General features: G+C 35.4%; 3 protein-coding genes across 6 annotated transcripts in view; 1 reads left to right on the plus strand and 2 right to left on the minus strand.

Annotated features, from left to right (window-relative positions):
* Positions 1-4: 4 nt before the first annotated feature.
* Positions 5-9,105, minus strand: LOC117105330 (protein SHQ1 homolog; the record flags this gene model as incomplete). Of its 2 annotated transcripts, none has more annotated exon segments than XM_033246454.1 (11): positions 5-696; positions 1,440-1,600; positions 2,608-2,785; positions 2,879-3,033; positions 3,751-3,893; positions 4,216-4,328; positions 4,508-4,698; positions 5,868-5,993; positions 6,428-6,492; positions 7,305-7,510; positions 9,059-9,105. In XM_033246454.1, coding segments are annotated over 10 exon segments (1,869 nt in total). In that variant the 5' UTR covers positions 7,448-7,510; positions 9,059-9,105.
* Positions 9,106-9,357: 252 nt separating this feature from the next.
* Positions 9,358-17,140, plus strand: LOC117105347 (calcium-independent phospholipase A2-gamma-like). Its single transcript, XM_033246473.1, has 9 exons — positions 9,358-9,491; positions 10,069-11,323; positions 11,772-11,921; positions 12,137-12,288; positions 12,874-13,140; positions 13,367-13,427; positions 14,010-14,201; positions 14,963-15,161; positions 15,839-17,140. The coding sequence occupies exons 1-9, from the start codon at positions 9,487-9,489 to the stop codon at positions 16,090-16,092; spliced, it is 2,535 nt and encodes an 844-aa protein (XP_033102364.1). The 5' UTR covers positions 9,358-9,486; the 3' UTR covers positions 16,093-17,140.
* Positions 17,141-17,995: 855 nt separating this feature from the next.
* The window catches only part of LOC117105365 (calcyphosin-like protein), a 10,953-nt gene continuing 9,698 nt past the window's right edge, over positions 17,996-19,250 (minus strand). For all 3 annotated transcript variants that reach the window (XM_033246510.1, XM_033246503.1, XM_033246497.1), the window contains one exon: positions 17,996-18,716. In XM_033246510.1, coding sequence (XP_033102401.1) covers positions 18,615-18,716 — 102 coding nt within the window. In that variant the 3' untranslated portion in view covers positions 17,996-18,614. The remainder of the gene's footprint in view (positions 18,717-19,250) is intronic.

Here is a 19,250-nt window from a genome sequence, read left to right on the forward strand (position 1 = left end):
AGTTGGGGGGGGGGGGAACCAGATATGCCCCTGACCACCAATCTTGAATTAGGAAACAAAAGTTGGAATCATCATGATTGACTAGGGGTGAGACACTCATCCTTAGCTTGAATCAAACATCTCTATCTTTTTAACAGGAGGTTTTCCTATCCATTCCATTAGAGCAAGATTTGAGCCTCCTGTCTCTTTGGAGTCTAATTGTCCAATGTGTGTATCATCAGATACTAAGGTTAAAGCAGACAACGGCTCAACAACTTGAGCTGTTATATCAACTGTCCTTTCCCCCTCCTCAATTACTTCAGATGTACTATTAGCTGCAATATGGCATCCATCTTCCAGCAATCCAGTTAATAGTGCATCTGTGTTTGATTCACTGTCTAATATGCCACTTGGGGTTCCTTCTGAGTGAGGATTTTTACATTCATCCATTTGATAACTTGCTATGTTTTCCACCATCATCTCCCCAGCTATTTCAGTAACAAGTTGCTTTGACCTCTCCATTTCATTCTCGGCTGTTCTAATCACTGATTCATCTACAGAAGAGGGGGTAGCGTGGGTGTAAAGAGCTTCTGGGTAGCCATATTGTTGTATTTCTGTGTCACAACTGCTGCCCTCTTGTTCTTCATTCATAACCATCTCAGCTGCTTGTTCCAATTCCACCAGGTCCAAGCCAACATCCTCTTTGTTTACTTTAACCTAAGTGGGACCAATAGTTATCACTGTTATCAACAATAAAAATCAAATAGAAAACTTAAAAACTAAAAATCATATTAAAATTGTAATTACAATGCATCTTTTTCATAAATTTTAGTTATTGAATCAGTGTTCAAAGTAAAATGAAAGTTATAAAATGGTCAAAGGATCATTTAAGTCTGACATTTCATTGTGAGGTTACAGAAGTTTAAACGTACAGCTGTTAAAAGAATAGTATTTGATGCCTTTTTAGGGATTTCTCAGGCAGACACCATCACCAAATCCTTAAAAAATGACGTCTTATTGTTGAAAATAGGGGTAACAACAACATAGCATGATATATAAATGATGGTTTAGTGCATTAAAATAGATTTCACAAATTTTAACCTTCCAACATATTTTGGCCCTTATCTCTGAAACACGATTTGCGAGGAGTGCAGTGTTGGCGCCACTATTTGCCCGACAGTGTTCCAGGGGGTGACGCCCCCGAAAAATATAACAATTTATGGATTTCAAAGGCTTGTTTAATCAATTTTGTAGTCTACTAATATGTAGGAAATACATATAAATTTTTTTCTCCCCGACGAATTGTAGTTTTTCTCCTCGACAGGGGTCCTGCCCCCACTGGTGCCACACCTGGAGGAGTGAATTGTTTGGCTTGTCTTGAGGTCTACACCAGTGTAACACTTGTGTAGAAGAACTTAATACATCATAAAACTTCTGAATCAAATGCTAATCGTCCTTACCTTTTTAAGAGCTTTAGCTATTGAATTCAACCTCCGTTGACTAACAGATTGGATCCACAGGCAGTACTCGGTGATGTACAGCTCATTAAGAATGTATCTTGGGTCGTCATGTGACAACAGACGGTGGATCTCAAGTAAACATTTCAATAGACGTCTTCGACCTATCATAAACAACAACATTATGTAAACAAACAACCTTATGAAAACATCATATAGAGGGAGGGACCTCTATAGAAATAAGATATTGAGATTACAGAGCAGTCAGGCGCAGCGGTTGCGGTTCTGTTCTTAACCGCAAGGTCGGAGGTTCAATCCCTCGCTGTGCATTTCCCTTGTGTCCCTAGGCAAGGCACTTTTTCTACGGTTGTCTCTCTCCACCCAGAAGTACAATTGGGTACCTGGGAGGCTCAAACACAATATGCGCTGATTACAGCTGCAACATTATGGAATTCTATCCAGGGAGCGGAGTATGTGTTCCATTATGTGCTTGATTCAGTGACCAGGGGTAATATTGTGAAGCGCTTAGAGGCCTTGTTAGCATTAAGCGCTATATAAGTCTAACATATTATTATTAAATATAGAGTTACCCGAGCTTTCCATGTGCAAATAAGTAATAATTATTATAGTTGTGCTATTTGTTTTTGTGAATGATATTTGATGGTGTAATTGTTATTTGACCTGTGTATCCTGTACATTTTTTTTTTGTTAAACCAAGCACTCGCAGTGTCGTGCGACTGTCATCCCTGTGAGCGCTAGACGACGCAATTCCGTCTGCTGATTGTCAGTGGCAGTATGAACGGATCCTCATTAGGATCGATATGTTGCACGCGCGTCGTGACATTGCGCTCTCCAAAGAATCGCTTCGCCCGAGGACCCAGCTTTACTCTCAATGATATACTTTGTAATATGGAAATGAAAAGTAATAAATATTAAAAAAAAAAAAAATTGTCTATTACTTTTTAAATAGTAGATACAGCTATGTTAGTCTGGTAGATGTGTACTTGTGCCAGCAGTCTACGATGGCTTCATCAGATGTTGTCACCTAATAAAGCCAGCATCGACTACTGGCAATAGCTTGTGTATTAAACAATTGAAGTTAGTCTATAAAGTCCTACCAGTATTTTTATTTTATTTTTTTTTTAATCAAAGAAGAAAATACAGTTTTTACCTAAGCAAAATATCTTCTTTACATCTATTAAAACTTTATTGCTAAGCTTCCAGTGTCGGTAGAGGGGGTAAGTGATACTTCTACGATAGTTAGCTTCCAACACTTCTTGAAGCGAGCTGAATGAATCCAGCCAACTTAGTGACGAACTTAGCTTGCAGACTGTCCATGCCGATTCCACCTGAAGTTGAATGATTAATAATTATCAGCACGGTCGAATCAATTAATGTTTTGTAAAAAATTTAAAGTAATCAGATTAAATATCAATGCTTACTGTATTTTCACCCTCCGTTGTCCTATGGTTATAAGCATATGCAAATATTATATCAACCAATGAGAGTAAAGCTATGGTGTCACTTTCTTTTTCATGAAGAATCTCTTTTCGAGGCAGTTGTCTCATCTGCTCCTTCTCCTCCTCAGAAAAAGTGACTGAAAAACAAAACAGAGAATTTTAATGATTTAGTCAAGTTGATGTACACACCTCTGTTGGCAAAAAAATTCATTTCTTGCACTATGTCACTGACCATGGGGGTTTAGGAACAATACTAGATATGTCCTGCAGTGTCGATAAGCACCCACAATTCATCATTAAAAGTAAAATCCAAGTGCTTAAAAACATTGTAAGAGAAATAAAGTGAAACAAAACCAATACATAAACTTACAGGCCGCCAAGATGCAACAACTAAATAAGTAATTATTATTCTCTTTTTTGCCAATTGAGTGTGGTAAATGATTTTATTCCTTGTATTAAAAAATTGTAAGTATTATCCCATCAGGCAATCAATCAATCAATCAATCAAAGATTTATTTCTTTCAAAGAAAGATACAATCATCATAATATAGAATTGCAATGGGTTATGCAAAAAGCTTAAATAATGTTTGGAAATAGAATGTTAAAGTAGACCGAGGTAAATATAGAGGACAATGCTCAAAAAGTGACATCAGGTGATATCAACTGGCACTTTGTAGCAAGCGTGCTCTAAGTAATAACAAAATTAACAAAAGACACAAACAATATACCCATACACACACACACACGCACTAATATACAAAAAAAACCCATTTAGCAACACAATATCAGATTTGAATCTAAGCAATAGGGCTTCAAGTAAGGTACACAGCCATTTATACTACATTCAGACTTACCAATATTTTCTTCATCAAATGGTGTCTGTTCATCTTCTTTCACTTCATTAACTTGTTTCTTCCTCAGCTTTGTGTACTCGCTTGCCCACGGTGGCTTGTAGGCTAGTAAACTCTGAACAATCTCATCTTCATACAAATCAGCCCTGCAAAATGATTTCAAAAATAAAAATTTCTAAATGCAAGAACAAATTCTCTAAACATTTTATTTCAACATATTTCCCCCTTAATTCTTTAGACATTTCAACATATTTTCCCTTTAATATATCTTTCCATTTTCTTTTTCCTTCTCTTTCTTTAAATCCACTTTCTTTTCATATGGGATTTTCATCCTTTTCCTTTTTGGTATGTAAAGCACATACAGGCAATATAAAGTCTTAACACCAAGTTTCCATAAATCTAAATCTAAAATGCTTGAGGTATCTCTGGATCTAATTATCGTAGGAAACTAATTGTATTGTCGCTTACAGATAATGATCTTCATCAAATTTTTCATCTTCATCCTCTATTCTTCCCTTCTTCCTGACTGCAGGTGTTGTGTTATCAGGGTCCTTCACATCAACAATACCACACAGTTCTTCCTAAAATTGAAATAAAAAACACATAGAATGCTATTAACATGTAACTTAACAGCAATATAGAAATCTTAGAAGATAAGTGAATTGGTAGCGGTAAAAAGTGGGTAATTTATAGTACACCTTAATTTTCGTTGAATGCCAAAAAAAAAAAAAAGTATGGTGAACTTTTCATTTTAACTCACTTGCAATCTTCGAAACACACCACTCTTTTTGTTAGCAAAGCCATAGCAAGCATTGCCGAGAGTTACTGTTTCATCATCCAAATAAGGGGCTTGCACCACCTGCCAATCAATCTCCTCCTCATCACCATCATCTAAGGTATCATCTTCAAACATGTGACCAGAGCCGGCTTGTACAGAACACTCTGAAGAACCTTATAAAAACAATTATAAAATGTAATACAGTAATTCAAGGGAAATTTGAATGCCAAACCATGATGTTCACCGATAAGCATGTAATGAGACAGTGCCAAAAATCTAAGAAGAACGTGGAATGAAGATAAATATCTTGAAGGTTAAGATGCTTGCTTTCCAATCCCAGGGTCCTGGGTTCAATTCCTGTCAGTTTTGCAGGATTTTTTCTCACAACCAAAAACAACTCCACTCCCAGAACCTTATATTGAGATTTAGTTTGTGTAAAGTATTGTGTGTGTATGTTTGTCTTGTGCAAGGGATTATCACCTACAAGTAGGACAGTGATATATTCACTATTGACAATCCTTGGTGCATGTGTTGAATGCTTAAATAAATAAAAAAATAAAATAAAATAATGAGACTTGTAGAGCCCTTTATGTATATGTTTGTACATTGGTGTATGCAAGGGGATCAGGAAGGTTGTACGACCCCCCCCCCCCAATTTTCAAAGGTTTACATTTTTTCCAAAGACATTTTTTTCTTATTGCCTTTTCACAATGACATAAATAAAAAAGCATTGATGAGGTACCAGCAATGAATCCAAAGACCTTGCCAATTGTGTTGACGTAATCTATCTCAATTCCAGCAATTCTGAAACTGAGCCTGCCATCCGCTTTAAGCAAATTGTATTGACATTTTAATCACATCTTGCTGTTATATCATTATGAAAAGGTCAAAAAAATTATGATCATGACCCACCCAGAAAAAAATTCTGGATACACCCCTGTTGTATATGTGAAAATATTGCCACTTGGAGAAGTGGTTATTAAGTTCATTGTTTGGCATATCTTTGGTTTGGTTGACCAACGATGGTTTGTATCAATTTCTTTAGAATTGCTTTAATTTACAATATATAAAAATGCTGTGTTTCCAAAATGATGTTTGTAATCCATATAAAAATCACACATTAAAAAAATTACTTTGTTAAATAACTATACACTGCCTATTTAAAACATACACAATGACTAAATAAATAATAATATATGTGCAAAATCATTAATTTTCTTCTTAATTTTTTTCCAACTGAGCAACCTATTCAGTGGTGAGATATTTATACTACATACATTCCAATACTGCAAATTTTTTTTTTTTTTTTTAAATTTAGGATTACTTCAATAGAGTAGCCTACCTGTAACCTCAATACAAGCCCCTTCAGTATGTGTTTGTCCACTGGGTGCAAGAAGCTTTGTCAACATGTCCAAACCTTCAAAATATTCCCCTTTTGTTTCCTTTGGAATGGTGATGGTGAATGATCCTAAAAGTAAGAACAAACAAAATATTAATTAAAGCAATGTTTTATTTCGATAAAACTTTATGGTTATCATCATGTTTCATTAAATCATTAAAAAATAAAGTGACAAAAGATCTTTGCACTCTTGATCATCAAGGCATACAAAGTTTTGTGTGAAATTAAAAATTCACTTTGGCCCTCCGACAGATTTTTAAGCCCACCCCTGATTTACGGTAGATTAATGCTACCTAACTAACAGGTCAAAACATACTCCCAAGGGTTAAGCCTACATAATAACAACAAAGGCATGATTCCTGGTCTGAATACTGTCAACACCTTGAGACAATTAGTTTGTGGAAGGCGCACTACAAATATATTACCATTACCATTACAAAAGCTTTGACAGAAATAAAATACTGTTACTTACCACAGTTATAAGAAAAACACAATGATCATACCTTCATCCGCATTGTACTTGGCAGATTCATTACCATCCTCAACCAATGCTCCGGGAAGATTTAATCTGTCAGATATAGATTTATCCATTTATTATTTCATATTCAAAAACGTACACTTAACAATTATATGATGGAACGTAAGATGATGAAAAGCTTATTATGATTCAATTATGCCACAGCTTCACAAAATGATTTTTTACACATTGATCATGTTGAGCAGGATGCTGCAGAAATGGAATGGAAGATATAGAGAAATGGAGGAGAGTAAATAATTTGGTTAAAGGTAAAACTATGTTAGGCCTATGTGAATGGATAAGTTTCTTGTTTCACGCCCACGTGGTATGCAATCTTATGTTGTGATTCTTCACCTGTTGGAGTATACAGTATTTGATGGGAGAACTGGTGGTTTGTTGGATATGGCCATATGCGCTTTTGATCTAAGGGGAGAATTTGAAAATCTGCATACAGTATAACAAAACAAGTGAGCCGCACGACGGCAAAAGATCAAGCAAGACACCAGTTTAATAATTTATGGTAGTTACCAATTATACTATATAATATATGCTTTTATATAAATAAACATTTTGTGGAGCAAGGAGGCCTTTCAATAACATCATCTATCTCTACCCAAGAGTATAAGAAAGGTAGGTACTAAACATTGGCAGAATCAAGGGGGGGGGGAGCAGAGAGTCGGCCCAGCCCCCCACCCCTCTAAATTTTTTAAAATTATAAATAAAATGGAGAAAGGAAAAATATATTCAAAATTAAGTGCCATTTCCAGCCATCTAGAGGTTCCTTAATCGCAAATTTTCTTACCTCAGCCTCAACCATGGTGGGCTGATGTAGGTCTATTATGTATTAATGTGTAATTATTTACCTTAAGAAGTACGGCTTTGAGTAGAACTTGAAAACACTACCATCTACATAAATCTCGGCATCAGACACTTTGGCAAATCTCGCCTTGACCACTACTGTAATGCTAACTGCATCCTGGGTAATCTCAAATGCTGGTGTTAACATGGTGCTTCAACCATCCATGGTTAAAACTGCAAAAAGATTGGCTGCCATAAAAATCTTAGGACTCTGTGGAAGAACAAAAATTACTAATAGTACTACCAGACAATGAAACAAGTGTCATAATTTTGGGTTCGAGTGTGAGGTGGCTTATTACCAAACTTTTCAATCTTGTTTTGGTTTTACTCTGGATTTTCTTTTTCATGATGTGAAGTACATAGAGTCTTTATGTATTACACACTACATAAAAATAAATTTATTATTTTTAACAGAAATGCATGGTGGGAAATATGTTTAATATTCTACCACACAAGAGTAGATACTTGATTACTAATAAAAAATAAATGTTTATAGCCAGAATTTTCTGATGACATATAGATGATAAATGATAGAACTACAATTGCATGCATTGTCATACCACCCTATCAGATAGGACTATGTAATGTAAATTTCTTGAAATCCAAAGGCAAAACCATAAATTGGACAATTATTGCACTAAACGATCGTGTTTATTGATTTTAAGCCAGTACTAAAATCTACTGCACTCTTTTAATATTTGAAACAGTTCCACATACGTGTAGTTTCATTTCAAGGGTTGAATCGCAAAATATGGTCATTTTTAACTATTTGAGTGATTTTTTTGCTTCGGACATTCTTAAATGTTGGGGGAAACTGGGGGTCAAGCATTTTTTAGAGGCATGTGAATCAGCACAACCCCTAGATATGCCACTGGCTGCCTCTGTGTAAGTTCCTCCCTGGGCCCCCTCTATCTCGATTTCCTGGATCCGCTACTACATGTGGTCCAGTGTGGATTAGAATCCCAAAATGTTAGGTGTGCGCCTCTTCTCTGCTTATTGAAAAATATGTGCGCAAAATCTAAGGAAAAGAATCCTCAGAATTGTTTATAAATATAATAATAAGGTTCAAATTTTATAACTCTGAATAAAACACTTGGCATTTAACTGATTTTCCATACTTTTTACTACAAAAATTAGTTAAATTTGTTTAAGTGTATTAATGCATCTGTTAAAAAAGGCAAGGAATATGTATTTAAACTTTTTTCAAAACTAATAAGTCCCTAAATTTAGTTAAAACATAAAAAATACAATATTATACAGTACTGTATTAAATTAATTGGCTAAAAACATATCTGCGGGAACTGTGTTGTTTTGGTTAATTTTCTGCTGAGCTATTTACCTCAAAATATTAATTTTTCATGTTGACAAGCCAAGTTGATTCTTGTATTATTGTACATCATGTTTACAGATACAGTATTGTAATGTTCTGAAACATCTTTGCAAAATGTGTTTATGTTCCCATCGCGCGGTGGCCTCTCTAGGCCCCTATATAGAGCCGCCGTTAGATTGCCTAAAAAGGCCTAGGGCCCAGACTCTTGGCTAGTAGTTACTAGTAGGACTGATCAGCCTCCTAGCCTAGGCTAGCTAGGCCCTAGGCCTGGTTTAGTTAGGCCTAGTCCTAGGTGCTAATGCAGGTGTTTACACCTAGGCTTCCTTTTAAGTTAAACTAGCAGAATTTTAAATAACGGAATGTGACAATAACATGAACAAAACAAAGTAAGCAAAACATTGAAACGTAAACAAGATTGTAATTATTTACACGTGTTCTTCGGTGGTTCAGCAGGTGAATGAGTCACTCTATTTTTAATTCATCAGTGTCACGTTGCCTTCAAATTTTTATTGTATAATAATTTATTTAAAGGTATTATACATATAATTACTATGAAGCTATTTATAATAATATAGGTATGTACAAAGTCTATTTATTTTATCAAATTACATAAAAATATATCTGTTAAAAATTCAAATTTTCCAATAAAATTTACAATTAAAAAGAAGGATAGACACTGACCAATCACAACAAGCAAATGAGTCACGCCTTCCAAAATATAAACAAATAAAATTAAAAACAAGATCATACGATACGACGACAACGATGAACTTCTTGGGAAAAATAAATGAACAGACCTGAACGGCTGATCAAGAACAAAATCGCCTGTCCGTTATAATTATTGGTATATTTAATAAATGATGTATGTTTTAGTAAATTTATTTTTACTTGATTTAGTTTAGGGTAGGCCTGGGCCTAAAGAAGAGTAGGACTAGGCCTAGGCTAGCTAGGCCGAGCTTTTAGGTTAGGGGCGTAGGCCTAGCCTAGAGAGGCTACCCTATTCCTAGTCTAGGGTGGGCTAGCCTAGGCCTAGGTTAGATAGGAAGGATAGAATATGAAGTAATGTGTAGGCTCTAGCCTATTATAGTAGCTAACTAGGCTTCGATGATATTTCAGGCCTAACTAAGGCAAAAGTAAAAAAAAGAAAAAAAAAAGCATGGTTAATTAAATTGGCCGATTAACAATATTAAAACAGAGAGAGCTTATCATCATAACATACAAAAACAAAGCATCGAAGAATTTCTTGACTTTATTGAGACATTCCAAGATCTTGTTTGTTTACTTTTAATGTCTAGCTAGCTAGGCGTGACTTCTTCAATTCGCATTTATAGTATCACAAAAAGTATCTCTCCCGCCTTCAGAAACTGCAAAAATGTCAATATAATATATAGGCCAATTGAAAATTAAAATATTAAATTCTATTTGTTTCTCTTTTACAGGACAATGGCAGTGAATCACCAGCATGGCATGTTATTGTCATTTAAGACAAGGTTGTTCTACAGAAGTGTTGAAAATAGAATCTCAAGACCAAAAATGTACAGCAATAGACAGTTTACAGTCAGAAAACATTTTAGGAGGATACAAGTAATACAGGGATCACCTGGGAAAAGTAAATTCAATATTTACAGTATCTGTGATACTAATGTACAACATCTACAATCAATCAGTCTGAATTCAATTCCAAAGAGAGGTAGCTCTTCAAATCATGGAGGAAAACACAGTGAGAATAATTCATTAAAAACAAATGATGTTTTTCGGTTGTCTCGAAATGGAACTGTTGAAGTTCTGAACAAAATAAACACTGGAATTGAGCAGCGATACTCGGAGATGAAGCAAAAGTCAAATGCGATGATGAACTCTATTAAAGAGACAGTCAGTAAATCCACTGTTAGTTTTCGTCCGGCTACAATATTTCAGTCGAAACCAGATGGGAATTATGCTGACAAGAGAGGGCAGTGTAAACCAGAGGAAGCAGATGCTCATCATAAGGAACTGACTTCAAACGAAACTGATTTCAAATCTGAACATTTCAACTCAATTGTCTCGTCTGAAGACTCATCAACACATTTAATAGAAGAAAATAATCCACTTGAGAATAATAATACAGCTAGTTATAATAACATTGGCATACAGGATAATATGTCAAATTCAGAAGAAGATAATGTAATTGTCAATGAAAAGACTGTAGACAATGTAAACACGCAGAAGATGAGAAAGATGATGTCTCTACCTTCACTCAGTGATCTTAAATCAACATCCTCGTATAAAAATGCTACCTCATTTACTGAAAATACTTTGAAAAAAGCTGCAAGCAAGACCGACAGCATGACGCTGGATTTGCAAGAAACTTTCACCAGTATTAAGGATAAGATCTCAAGTATTCCGAAGATTGACCAGTTGTCAACCCTCCAGAGATTAAAAGGAGGAAACAAGAAAAAAACGAAATCTGCGTTTGAGCGTAACATGGACCTTCCATCGCCACAGGGGGAGATATACACATTAGAGGACACGCTGTTGAAAATGGGTGAGATGGCAGGTTCTGCTGTTAATGTTGTTAGCACTTCAAATAGGACAGCCAATTCAACTGAGAAAGGTACTGCATCGAAGATGAAGAAACACCTTGAGCAGACAGCGAGAACAGTGAAACAACTAGAAAACACTGAACAAAAAAACCAGAACATACTAAAATCACAGGTAAAGTCTAGAATGGTTGATTGAGTCGCATGATTGGCTGATTGATACTTTAGTTTCATCCAATCATGGCTCGTCATTTGGAAAATTAAAAATGCTAACTACAGTATTAACTTGTGATTTTTATTAAATTAAGATATCTAATATTTAAATAATACTGAACACTGATTCTGAATTCCTTTTGTAGATAAATTAATAATGATAGTAATGAAATAATTATGATAATATTGATATTGATTTATATTAATTTTATTTTTCTTTAATCTGACTTTGAGTTGAGTATACTGTCAGCACCTTGAGACGATTTTATTGTGGAAGGCGCTTCCGAAATATCCTATATCCTATCCTATCTTATTGACGTCATTATTATGATAACGATAATCCTGTTTGATTGATTGATGATGAAGTAGTCATTCCTTCATGATACTTTAATTCCTTTTTGTTTGTACAGACGATCTCAAAAGCAAGCATAGACAATCGCACCAAGGCACTTGCAATGGGTGTTCGCTTGGCTGAAACAACCGCTATGAAATTGTTGAGAGTGGAACGACTTGCTGAACACGTTTTACAGTACCCAGATTCACGTGGAATTGCAGTTAAAGTGGGTATTTTTTTTACTATTGATATTATTATTGAAATAATTATCTGTCTGTTCTATAGCTAAAATTTCAAAGTGTATTTTGTGCGCCAAAAAATTGGAATTTGTTTTTATGTTCATATATTTCATTATTGTATTTTACAGAAATTGAGACACACTAAATGCAGCCTATGAGTACAATAAACAGCCCCATAAACTTTTTGTTTTGGCTTTTACAGGAAAAAGTAATACCTTCATTATTAAAGATGCAAAAAACTTGGGACAAGGCACTTGCAGAGCACGTGCACATGTGCTTAGTGTTGTTAGGCTATGTGGCACCAGTCAAGGCTCGAGGTCTTCGAGTTCTGAGTATCGACGGAGGCGGTGCACGGTATGAATGCATTTTAATATTGATGAGCAATTTGTCAGATTTGTGCAGTTTTGAAACTAAGCAAATTGATATCTTTGTGCAGAGTCAAAACTAGGCAAGACAGTCTTCCATTGTTTTTCAAAACAGCGCAATGAAATCTTACACAATTTCAATGGCCTATTCTTTATCGTAAAGTTTCAAGATATGTATCATCTTAATCTCCTATACTTTCACATTGAAAGCTACTGAAATAACCACAATCATGTTTGCGCAAACCCAACTAACTGTGATTACTTGCATTGCAACTTGAATTTTGTTCCTTCCTGCAAAGTGAATTTTGTGTGATGCAGACAAATGAATAAAAAGTTTTGTGAACAAATATGTGAAAATTAAAAGAAAGCATTTGAATAATGAGGATGGATATATTGGTTGTTCCAAAAACAAATGTATAGTATACAGACTAACCTTTGAAAATTCCTTTCACAATTTATAATTTATATCATTTGTGATACCAATCTCAAGAATGACCTCAGGGTGCCAGAAAAGTTCTGTAGCTTTTACCCAATTTCTAAAAGTAATTTGAGTATTTTTTTTTCTCTCTCCCAGAGGAGTAATTCCAATTGTGGTTTTACGTGAGTTTGAACGTCGCACAAATTGCAGGATCCGGGACATGTTTGACTATGTCATGGGTGTCAGCTCGGGTGGTGTGCTAGCGTTCTTGCTGACCTTTGGCAAGTCAACCTTGGCTGAATGTTCGGAGATCTATAAACAACAATCGCTGGAAGTTTTTAAACGAAATTCACTAATTGGCACTGGAAAACTTTTCCTCAACCATGCATTTTATGACACAGAAGGTTGGACTAAAATTCTAAAGTGAGTGAGAAAAATATAAAGGTGTTACTGTCTTAAGCTCTGTAATTAAAAGAGATGAGTACAGAAAATATACATAGTACTCCGTTTTCTGCATTTCGCAGTGGATGTATTTTATTTTATAATGCCATTTTCAGACAGAAAAATAAATATTTATTTAAAACTAATTAGTTGAATTTAGTGTTTTTTTTGACAGCATACGGATTAACATCAACTTTTCTTTTTTTAGAACGTATCCAATGGCCTCGGAGAGAATGATAGAATTTGGTAAAGATCCAACGTGTCCCAAGGTTAGTTGAACTTTCTGATCAAAAGCTTTGTCAACTTATCATAGTTTTATATACAATGATTCCTTCTGAACCTGTGAAACCAGTGGTAGAACTGACCAGTTTTGAGCTTAGTATATCAGGATTCATGTGACCAGTACCTGTGATGTGTCCCTATATGGATGTGATATGACATCATCTTGCCCATTTATATATGATTGTAATGTGACATCATCATGCCCATATATGGATGTGATGTAACATCATCATTCCCATATATGGATGTGATGTGACATCATCATTCCAATATATGGATGTGATGTGACATCATCATTCCAATATATGGATGTGATGTGACATCATCATTCCAATATATGGATGTGATGTGACATCATCATGCCCATATATGGATGTGATATATGTACAAATCAGATATTTGTCATGGAAAACTATTCAGTCAATAGACCTTTCTGGAGTGTCGTCTGCTGCATCTAATGTGCTTGATCCAATGACCGGCGTAAAAATGTGAAGCACTTACAGGCTTTGTTGGCAGGAAATGCTATATAAGTCTAACATATTATTCTTATATGTTTTTTTCACAAATAGGTTGCAACTGTAGCAACGTTGATAAACCAAGGTGCTCTAAAAGATTACCTCTTCCGTAATTACAACCTGCCGGCTGGTGTGACATCCCGGTACATGGGAAGCTCGTCTTACCCCTGCTGGCAAGCTCTCAGGGCCTCGTCGGCAGCCCCTGGTTACTTTGAGGAGCACAAACTTGACGATTACATTTTCCAGGTAAATATTCTAAAACTACTTTTATGATATTAAAGGTAATACACATTTAAAGGCAGTTTTGCCTACCAGCTTGTCTACTTATGTACAAGTGATGTTTATGTACGTTATGTGTGTATATGACTGCATCATGTGTGCAGAGTTTATATGTTGGTGACTCACTTGTATACAAATCACCACTTCAGACCCCTCTTCCCCATCATAAATAATGAACCAATACTGGACAGAGACTGTCAGGCCCTCATGCTAGAATCTCACTTTTGAGGCTTAAGTTTAGCTAAACCATCTCAGATCTAAACTGGGCCTGTACTACTGTGCCTCATTTACTCTAGGGTTTGGAGCTGCCAGCTCAAATCTATGTAAATATGGCAGACAACAAACCTTCAACTGCAGGTTCAAATGTGTTTGCAGGGCAGCAAACAATCAACCACATCATCATAACTGCCATAATTTCAGACTACTCAAGGGCGAATAGAGACACCACAACATCGCTTTGAGTGACACGATACCCTGTCTACCTTCTCTCACCTGAAGGAATCATGTGAAAAAAGACACTCGTATAAAATTGTGTTAATATATTCCTGTATTTTCTGACCTGTATTTATTTGATTCGTTTTTAGATAAAGTATTGGGTGAAATTTATTCCTATATTCTACTGGATATGCTCTATACTGATTCTTATTAAATACAGCATTTTGTTAAACATATTCCTATATTTTACTATATCTGTTATATTTATTTGATTTGAATCTTATTAAATACAGGATGGTGGTGTCCTGACAAACAATCCTAGTGCTCTGGCAATACATGAATGCAAGCTTCTTTGGCCGAATACACCGATACAGTGTGTGATCTCGCTTGGCACAGGAAGATGGGATCCACAAGGGGCAGAGGCTAACCAAGGTTTCAGCACACTGAAGGAAAAATTAGTCAAGATAATGTTGAGTGCAACTGACACACAATGTGAGTGATGAAGATTCTCAATAAAACTTAATAAATCCTAGAATGTTTTTTTTTTTCTAAGATTGAGTTTTTAAAACTATGCAATTGGCAATTGGTGTCCCTCTAATTAGAGAGCCCTCCAATTAATGGCAATTTCCTATTAAAGACCACTTCATTGTAACGCTTATTTTTTATCTTTATGATAATTATTTTTCTAACTATAGACCAAAGCTTCTAACGATGGCCATGCCATAGATTTGTTCCAAATTTCAGAAAACGCACCTCAAGATGCTTGGAATGGCTCCAGAAACATGGAACGATTGATTGATTGATTGATTGAAATGCCACTCCCAGATTGTAAAACTGATTTTTCAAAGCAGCAGTATTCATTGATAGTGGTGGTCTTATGCCCCCAAAGCCTCACTGGTACCATCATTGGCTGCTAAAGACCATGAAAACCCCGGCCCCGAAAGTAGTCATTAATTGGAGGAGACCTTGGGTTTCATTTTGCATGTTTTAAGATAAACTAAAGCTGGGCAATCACTGCGCAAGAATCTATGGGAAACGCAGCACCACAATGCGCGCAGCGGATAGTTTATAATGACAATCCGAGAGCAGATTCGTTGGCTGATGATCGTACGACAGAAAAATAACAAAATAGGTATTGATTCAATATTATTTTGTTCTTTCGTCCATAGCTGTCCACACAATCATGAATGATCTTTTACCTCCGAAAACCTACTACCGTTTTAACCCCTTTCTTTCGGAGGACTTCGACCTGGATGAAAACCGGCCAGAGAAGTTAGCCACGATGGAGAACGACATTCACTCGTATTTAGAACAAAATGAACAGAAAATTACTGATGCAGTAAATGCTCTGATGCTGAAGAAAACATCACTGCAGAAGGTTGGCGACTGGATAAACCATCAGAAGGATCTATACCACACTTAAATGGTTCTGGTCATCTCTTTGTTTTCTTTGTAATATACTTTTTTCATAATGCTCATGGTTGAAGTAATTTTAAAAACGGGTATTGTAAAATCTAAGAAAAAAACAATCTAAATTATTTTCATTATTATTAAGGAATTTACTATGATTTCTTTCTCGATTTTCAAGTGTAATCTTACAGAAAGATTTCAGTCGCAATCAGTAATCTTGTTCAACTGATTGCATTTGTGTACATTAAGACTAGTATTTTTTAGTTGAACAAAAAGACTCCATCCATCTATGAAATGGATCTCAAATGCGTACAGGTGTAATTATGATAAAATATTAATTTTTTACTCTGTTCTGATTTGATTACATCATGCTGTAGAATGAAGGAAGATTAGTATATTTTAATTTTGGTTCAACAAGAAAGATTTTATCCATATGATGAAATGGATTACTGAATAGTTGTTTATAAAAAAAAAATATTCAGTTATTAAAGTGTTCTAATTTATATAATGTTTTATTTACATCATGCTGCCTAAATTTTTAGAACTAATTTTACTATTATTAAATATAAATTTATAATGCAAAAAAAAATACTTAAATTTTACTTAACTCATTAGAAAGATGTTTTATAATTTTATTTATTTGCAAATTAATAACCTGCTTTATGTGTATGGTGCAGCTGTATGGTTATGGGGCTTAGCCTATGGAGGGCTCATCACATTAGTTTGTTAAAGATATCTAGTAGGATTATGGATAAAAATAATCTAGTGTGACCCTGGATTAACTTAAGGTGCTCTGTTTTCAATGGCCAAGGAGTATATACAGAGCACACAAATTCTCGTGCTACAATTTCCAAGAACATGTAATATGTATTCGAGTCAATATATTACTTTTGTGTTGAAGTACAAGAGGCTCTTTTCAGAAACATTATATAATTAATGTGCAATTTTACCTACAAAAAGTGGTGTTTATTATATTATGAAATATAAGACTATATAAAAGTGAACATTTTTAAAAATATGCCTCATGATTATGATTAAACATACCATCAGCTGTGTTCAAATTCTCCATTGCTTTATTTTTGTATCATGTTTTTTAACTTGCTGTATATACATATGCACATTGGTGGCTGATCCAGGAGTTTTTTATTAGGATATTTTTTGCCAGGGGCACCAGCAGCTAGTGGTGGATTCAAGTTTGAAGGGGGTTGGGGGTGGGTAGCTGGTCTGGGCCCTTAAATTTCTTGAACTAATTTTTTTAATGGAGAAAAAGGAAAATTATACAGTATAAACTTTGTCATTTTCAGCCATCTACAGGTGTCTCAATCATAAATTCTCTTACGCTAGCCCCCAGCCATGGTGGGGCTGAGGTGGTCTATACCTCTCATCTGTGAAAGTCCCTCCCTGAACCCCTCTATTTGGAATTCCTGTATCTGCCACTGGTGGCAATCGAGGATCTATAGTCCAATGGGGTGGACATGTTGGTTGGTTAGTAATTCTTTTAGCTGCTACCAAAAAGATGGGGGGTGGGGAGTGAGCTTCCCCTTTCGCCACCACTGGATCTGCCACTGCAAATATTCCAAAATAACTTAACAGTTTTTGAGATACAAAAATATAATAAACCCCCGAGTTCTTAGAGTGTTTGCGTCGGGTCGATAGGCCTACAGAATCACCGATTTTGGAGTAACTGCAAAACTGAAATTTGTCTAATATGCAAAAAAATTTGCGTATAATACACAAAACTATAAAATTAGAGTTCAGCGTATGCTACAATACAAAGCTATGAAATTCGATCATCAAAGTCCACTGCAATGCAAAGAATCCACAATACAGTATCTCGACTATTGAAGAAATACATATACACACTACAGCAATAGTAAATTAAGAGGATAATAATAACCACAAAATTGACCAAAATATTTATAATATCATTAATATATCAGATAGTGTTTATTTGGAAACTATTTTAATATGGGAGAATGTTTAAATTTCTTTCTGGTTCTGGTGGGTAAAGCCGACTTTCTAAAGACTCCAAAAGTAGGATTATACCAGGAGTCGTAGATATAAAATACTAAAGTGGTCGGAATTGCATGCATGAAAGGACGAATAATAGCTCAATAAAGGCCTATGACAGATTAACTACGATCGGGACGTATATGTACAAGCTATGAGTCTAACCTTTGTACCATAAGCGCTTTTACTTTAACCCTGTGAATAATGTTTTTATCACCAAGCATGAGTTAGTGATGATTGAAATCAGAAAACATTAAAATCTGATTCTTAATTTGGTTAAAATTATGTTACCAGTCCTGAAGTTATCATGACGTCATATAGGCTACTAAATACTTAAGAATATTCTTTAATTGCAGTCCACATACAAGTTTAAATTATCGAGGACCATTATTATTTTCCACATCACAACAAAGCAATATTTAATTTTACATGATAACGTGTATCGCTAACTAATCAATCGCAAACAATTACACATGGTATATCGAACGACCGCTGAGATGACATCCCCTGAAATTTCTAATAGATCTAAAGTTTCCAGGCGTTATTCATAACCAGCGCAAAGTAGTTGTCATCATCGATGGAAGCACTCACACCGCTGTAGTAGTCAATGAACTCGTCTAATGTGACCTAAGTAAAGTAAAAAGAAATTCAATATTTAAAAACCTACCACTAAAAGTAGAGCTGCGATATATTTAAAAACTGTACATACATTTTCATTTCATTTTGTTCTGTAATAATAGTAGGTCATTGACAATGATATAATGATGATGGTGATATAAAAAAACCTGTAACATTGGTGATATTGATGGTGATCATAATTATGATGATGGTGTTGATGATGATATTAAATGATAATGGTGATCATAATGTTGATGGTGATGATGATGATGCCAGTGGCGGATCCAGAGATGTCCGACGGGGGGGGGGGGGGGGGGGGGGGGGGGGGGGGGGGGAATGGGCGAAAATGGGGAAGATCGAGACTACCCAAGGGGACCGGAGACATGCCCCCACAAAAAATTTTGTTTTCTAGACGCCTGAAAATAACATCTGAGGATCTAAGGCGTTTTGGGCGATCAATTATTTCTTTTTCTTTATTTTTTGTTTTTGTTTTTTTACTTTCCGAAAGGAGAGTGGGGCGCGGCCAGCCCCCCCCGCCCCGCC

Source organism: Anneissia japonica, unplaced genomic scaffold, assembly GCF_011630105.1.
Source record: "Anneissia japonica isolate Jap-2015-1 unplaced genomic scaffold, ASM1163010v1 scaffold640_len1575945_cov177, whole genome shotgun sequence".
NCBI classification, from domain to species: Eukaryota; Metazoa; Echinodermata; class Crinoidea; order Comatulida; family Comatulidae; genus Anneissia; species Anneissia japonica.

Excerpts from the sequence above, each read along its gene's own strand:
- LOC117105347 (XM_033246473.1), top strand. Across the intron at positions 11,922-12,136 it reads CACGTGGAATTGCAGTTAAA|GAAAAAGTAATACCTTCATT; the intron begins GTGGGTATTTTT and ends TGGCTTTTACAG. Across the intron at positions 15,162-15,838 it reads GAGTGCAACTGACACACAAT|CTGTCCACACAATCATGAAT; the intron begins GTGAGTGATGAA and ends TTTCGTCCATAG.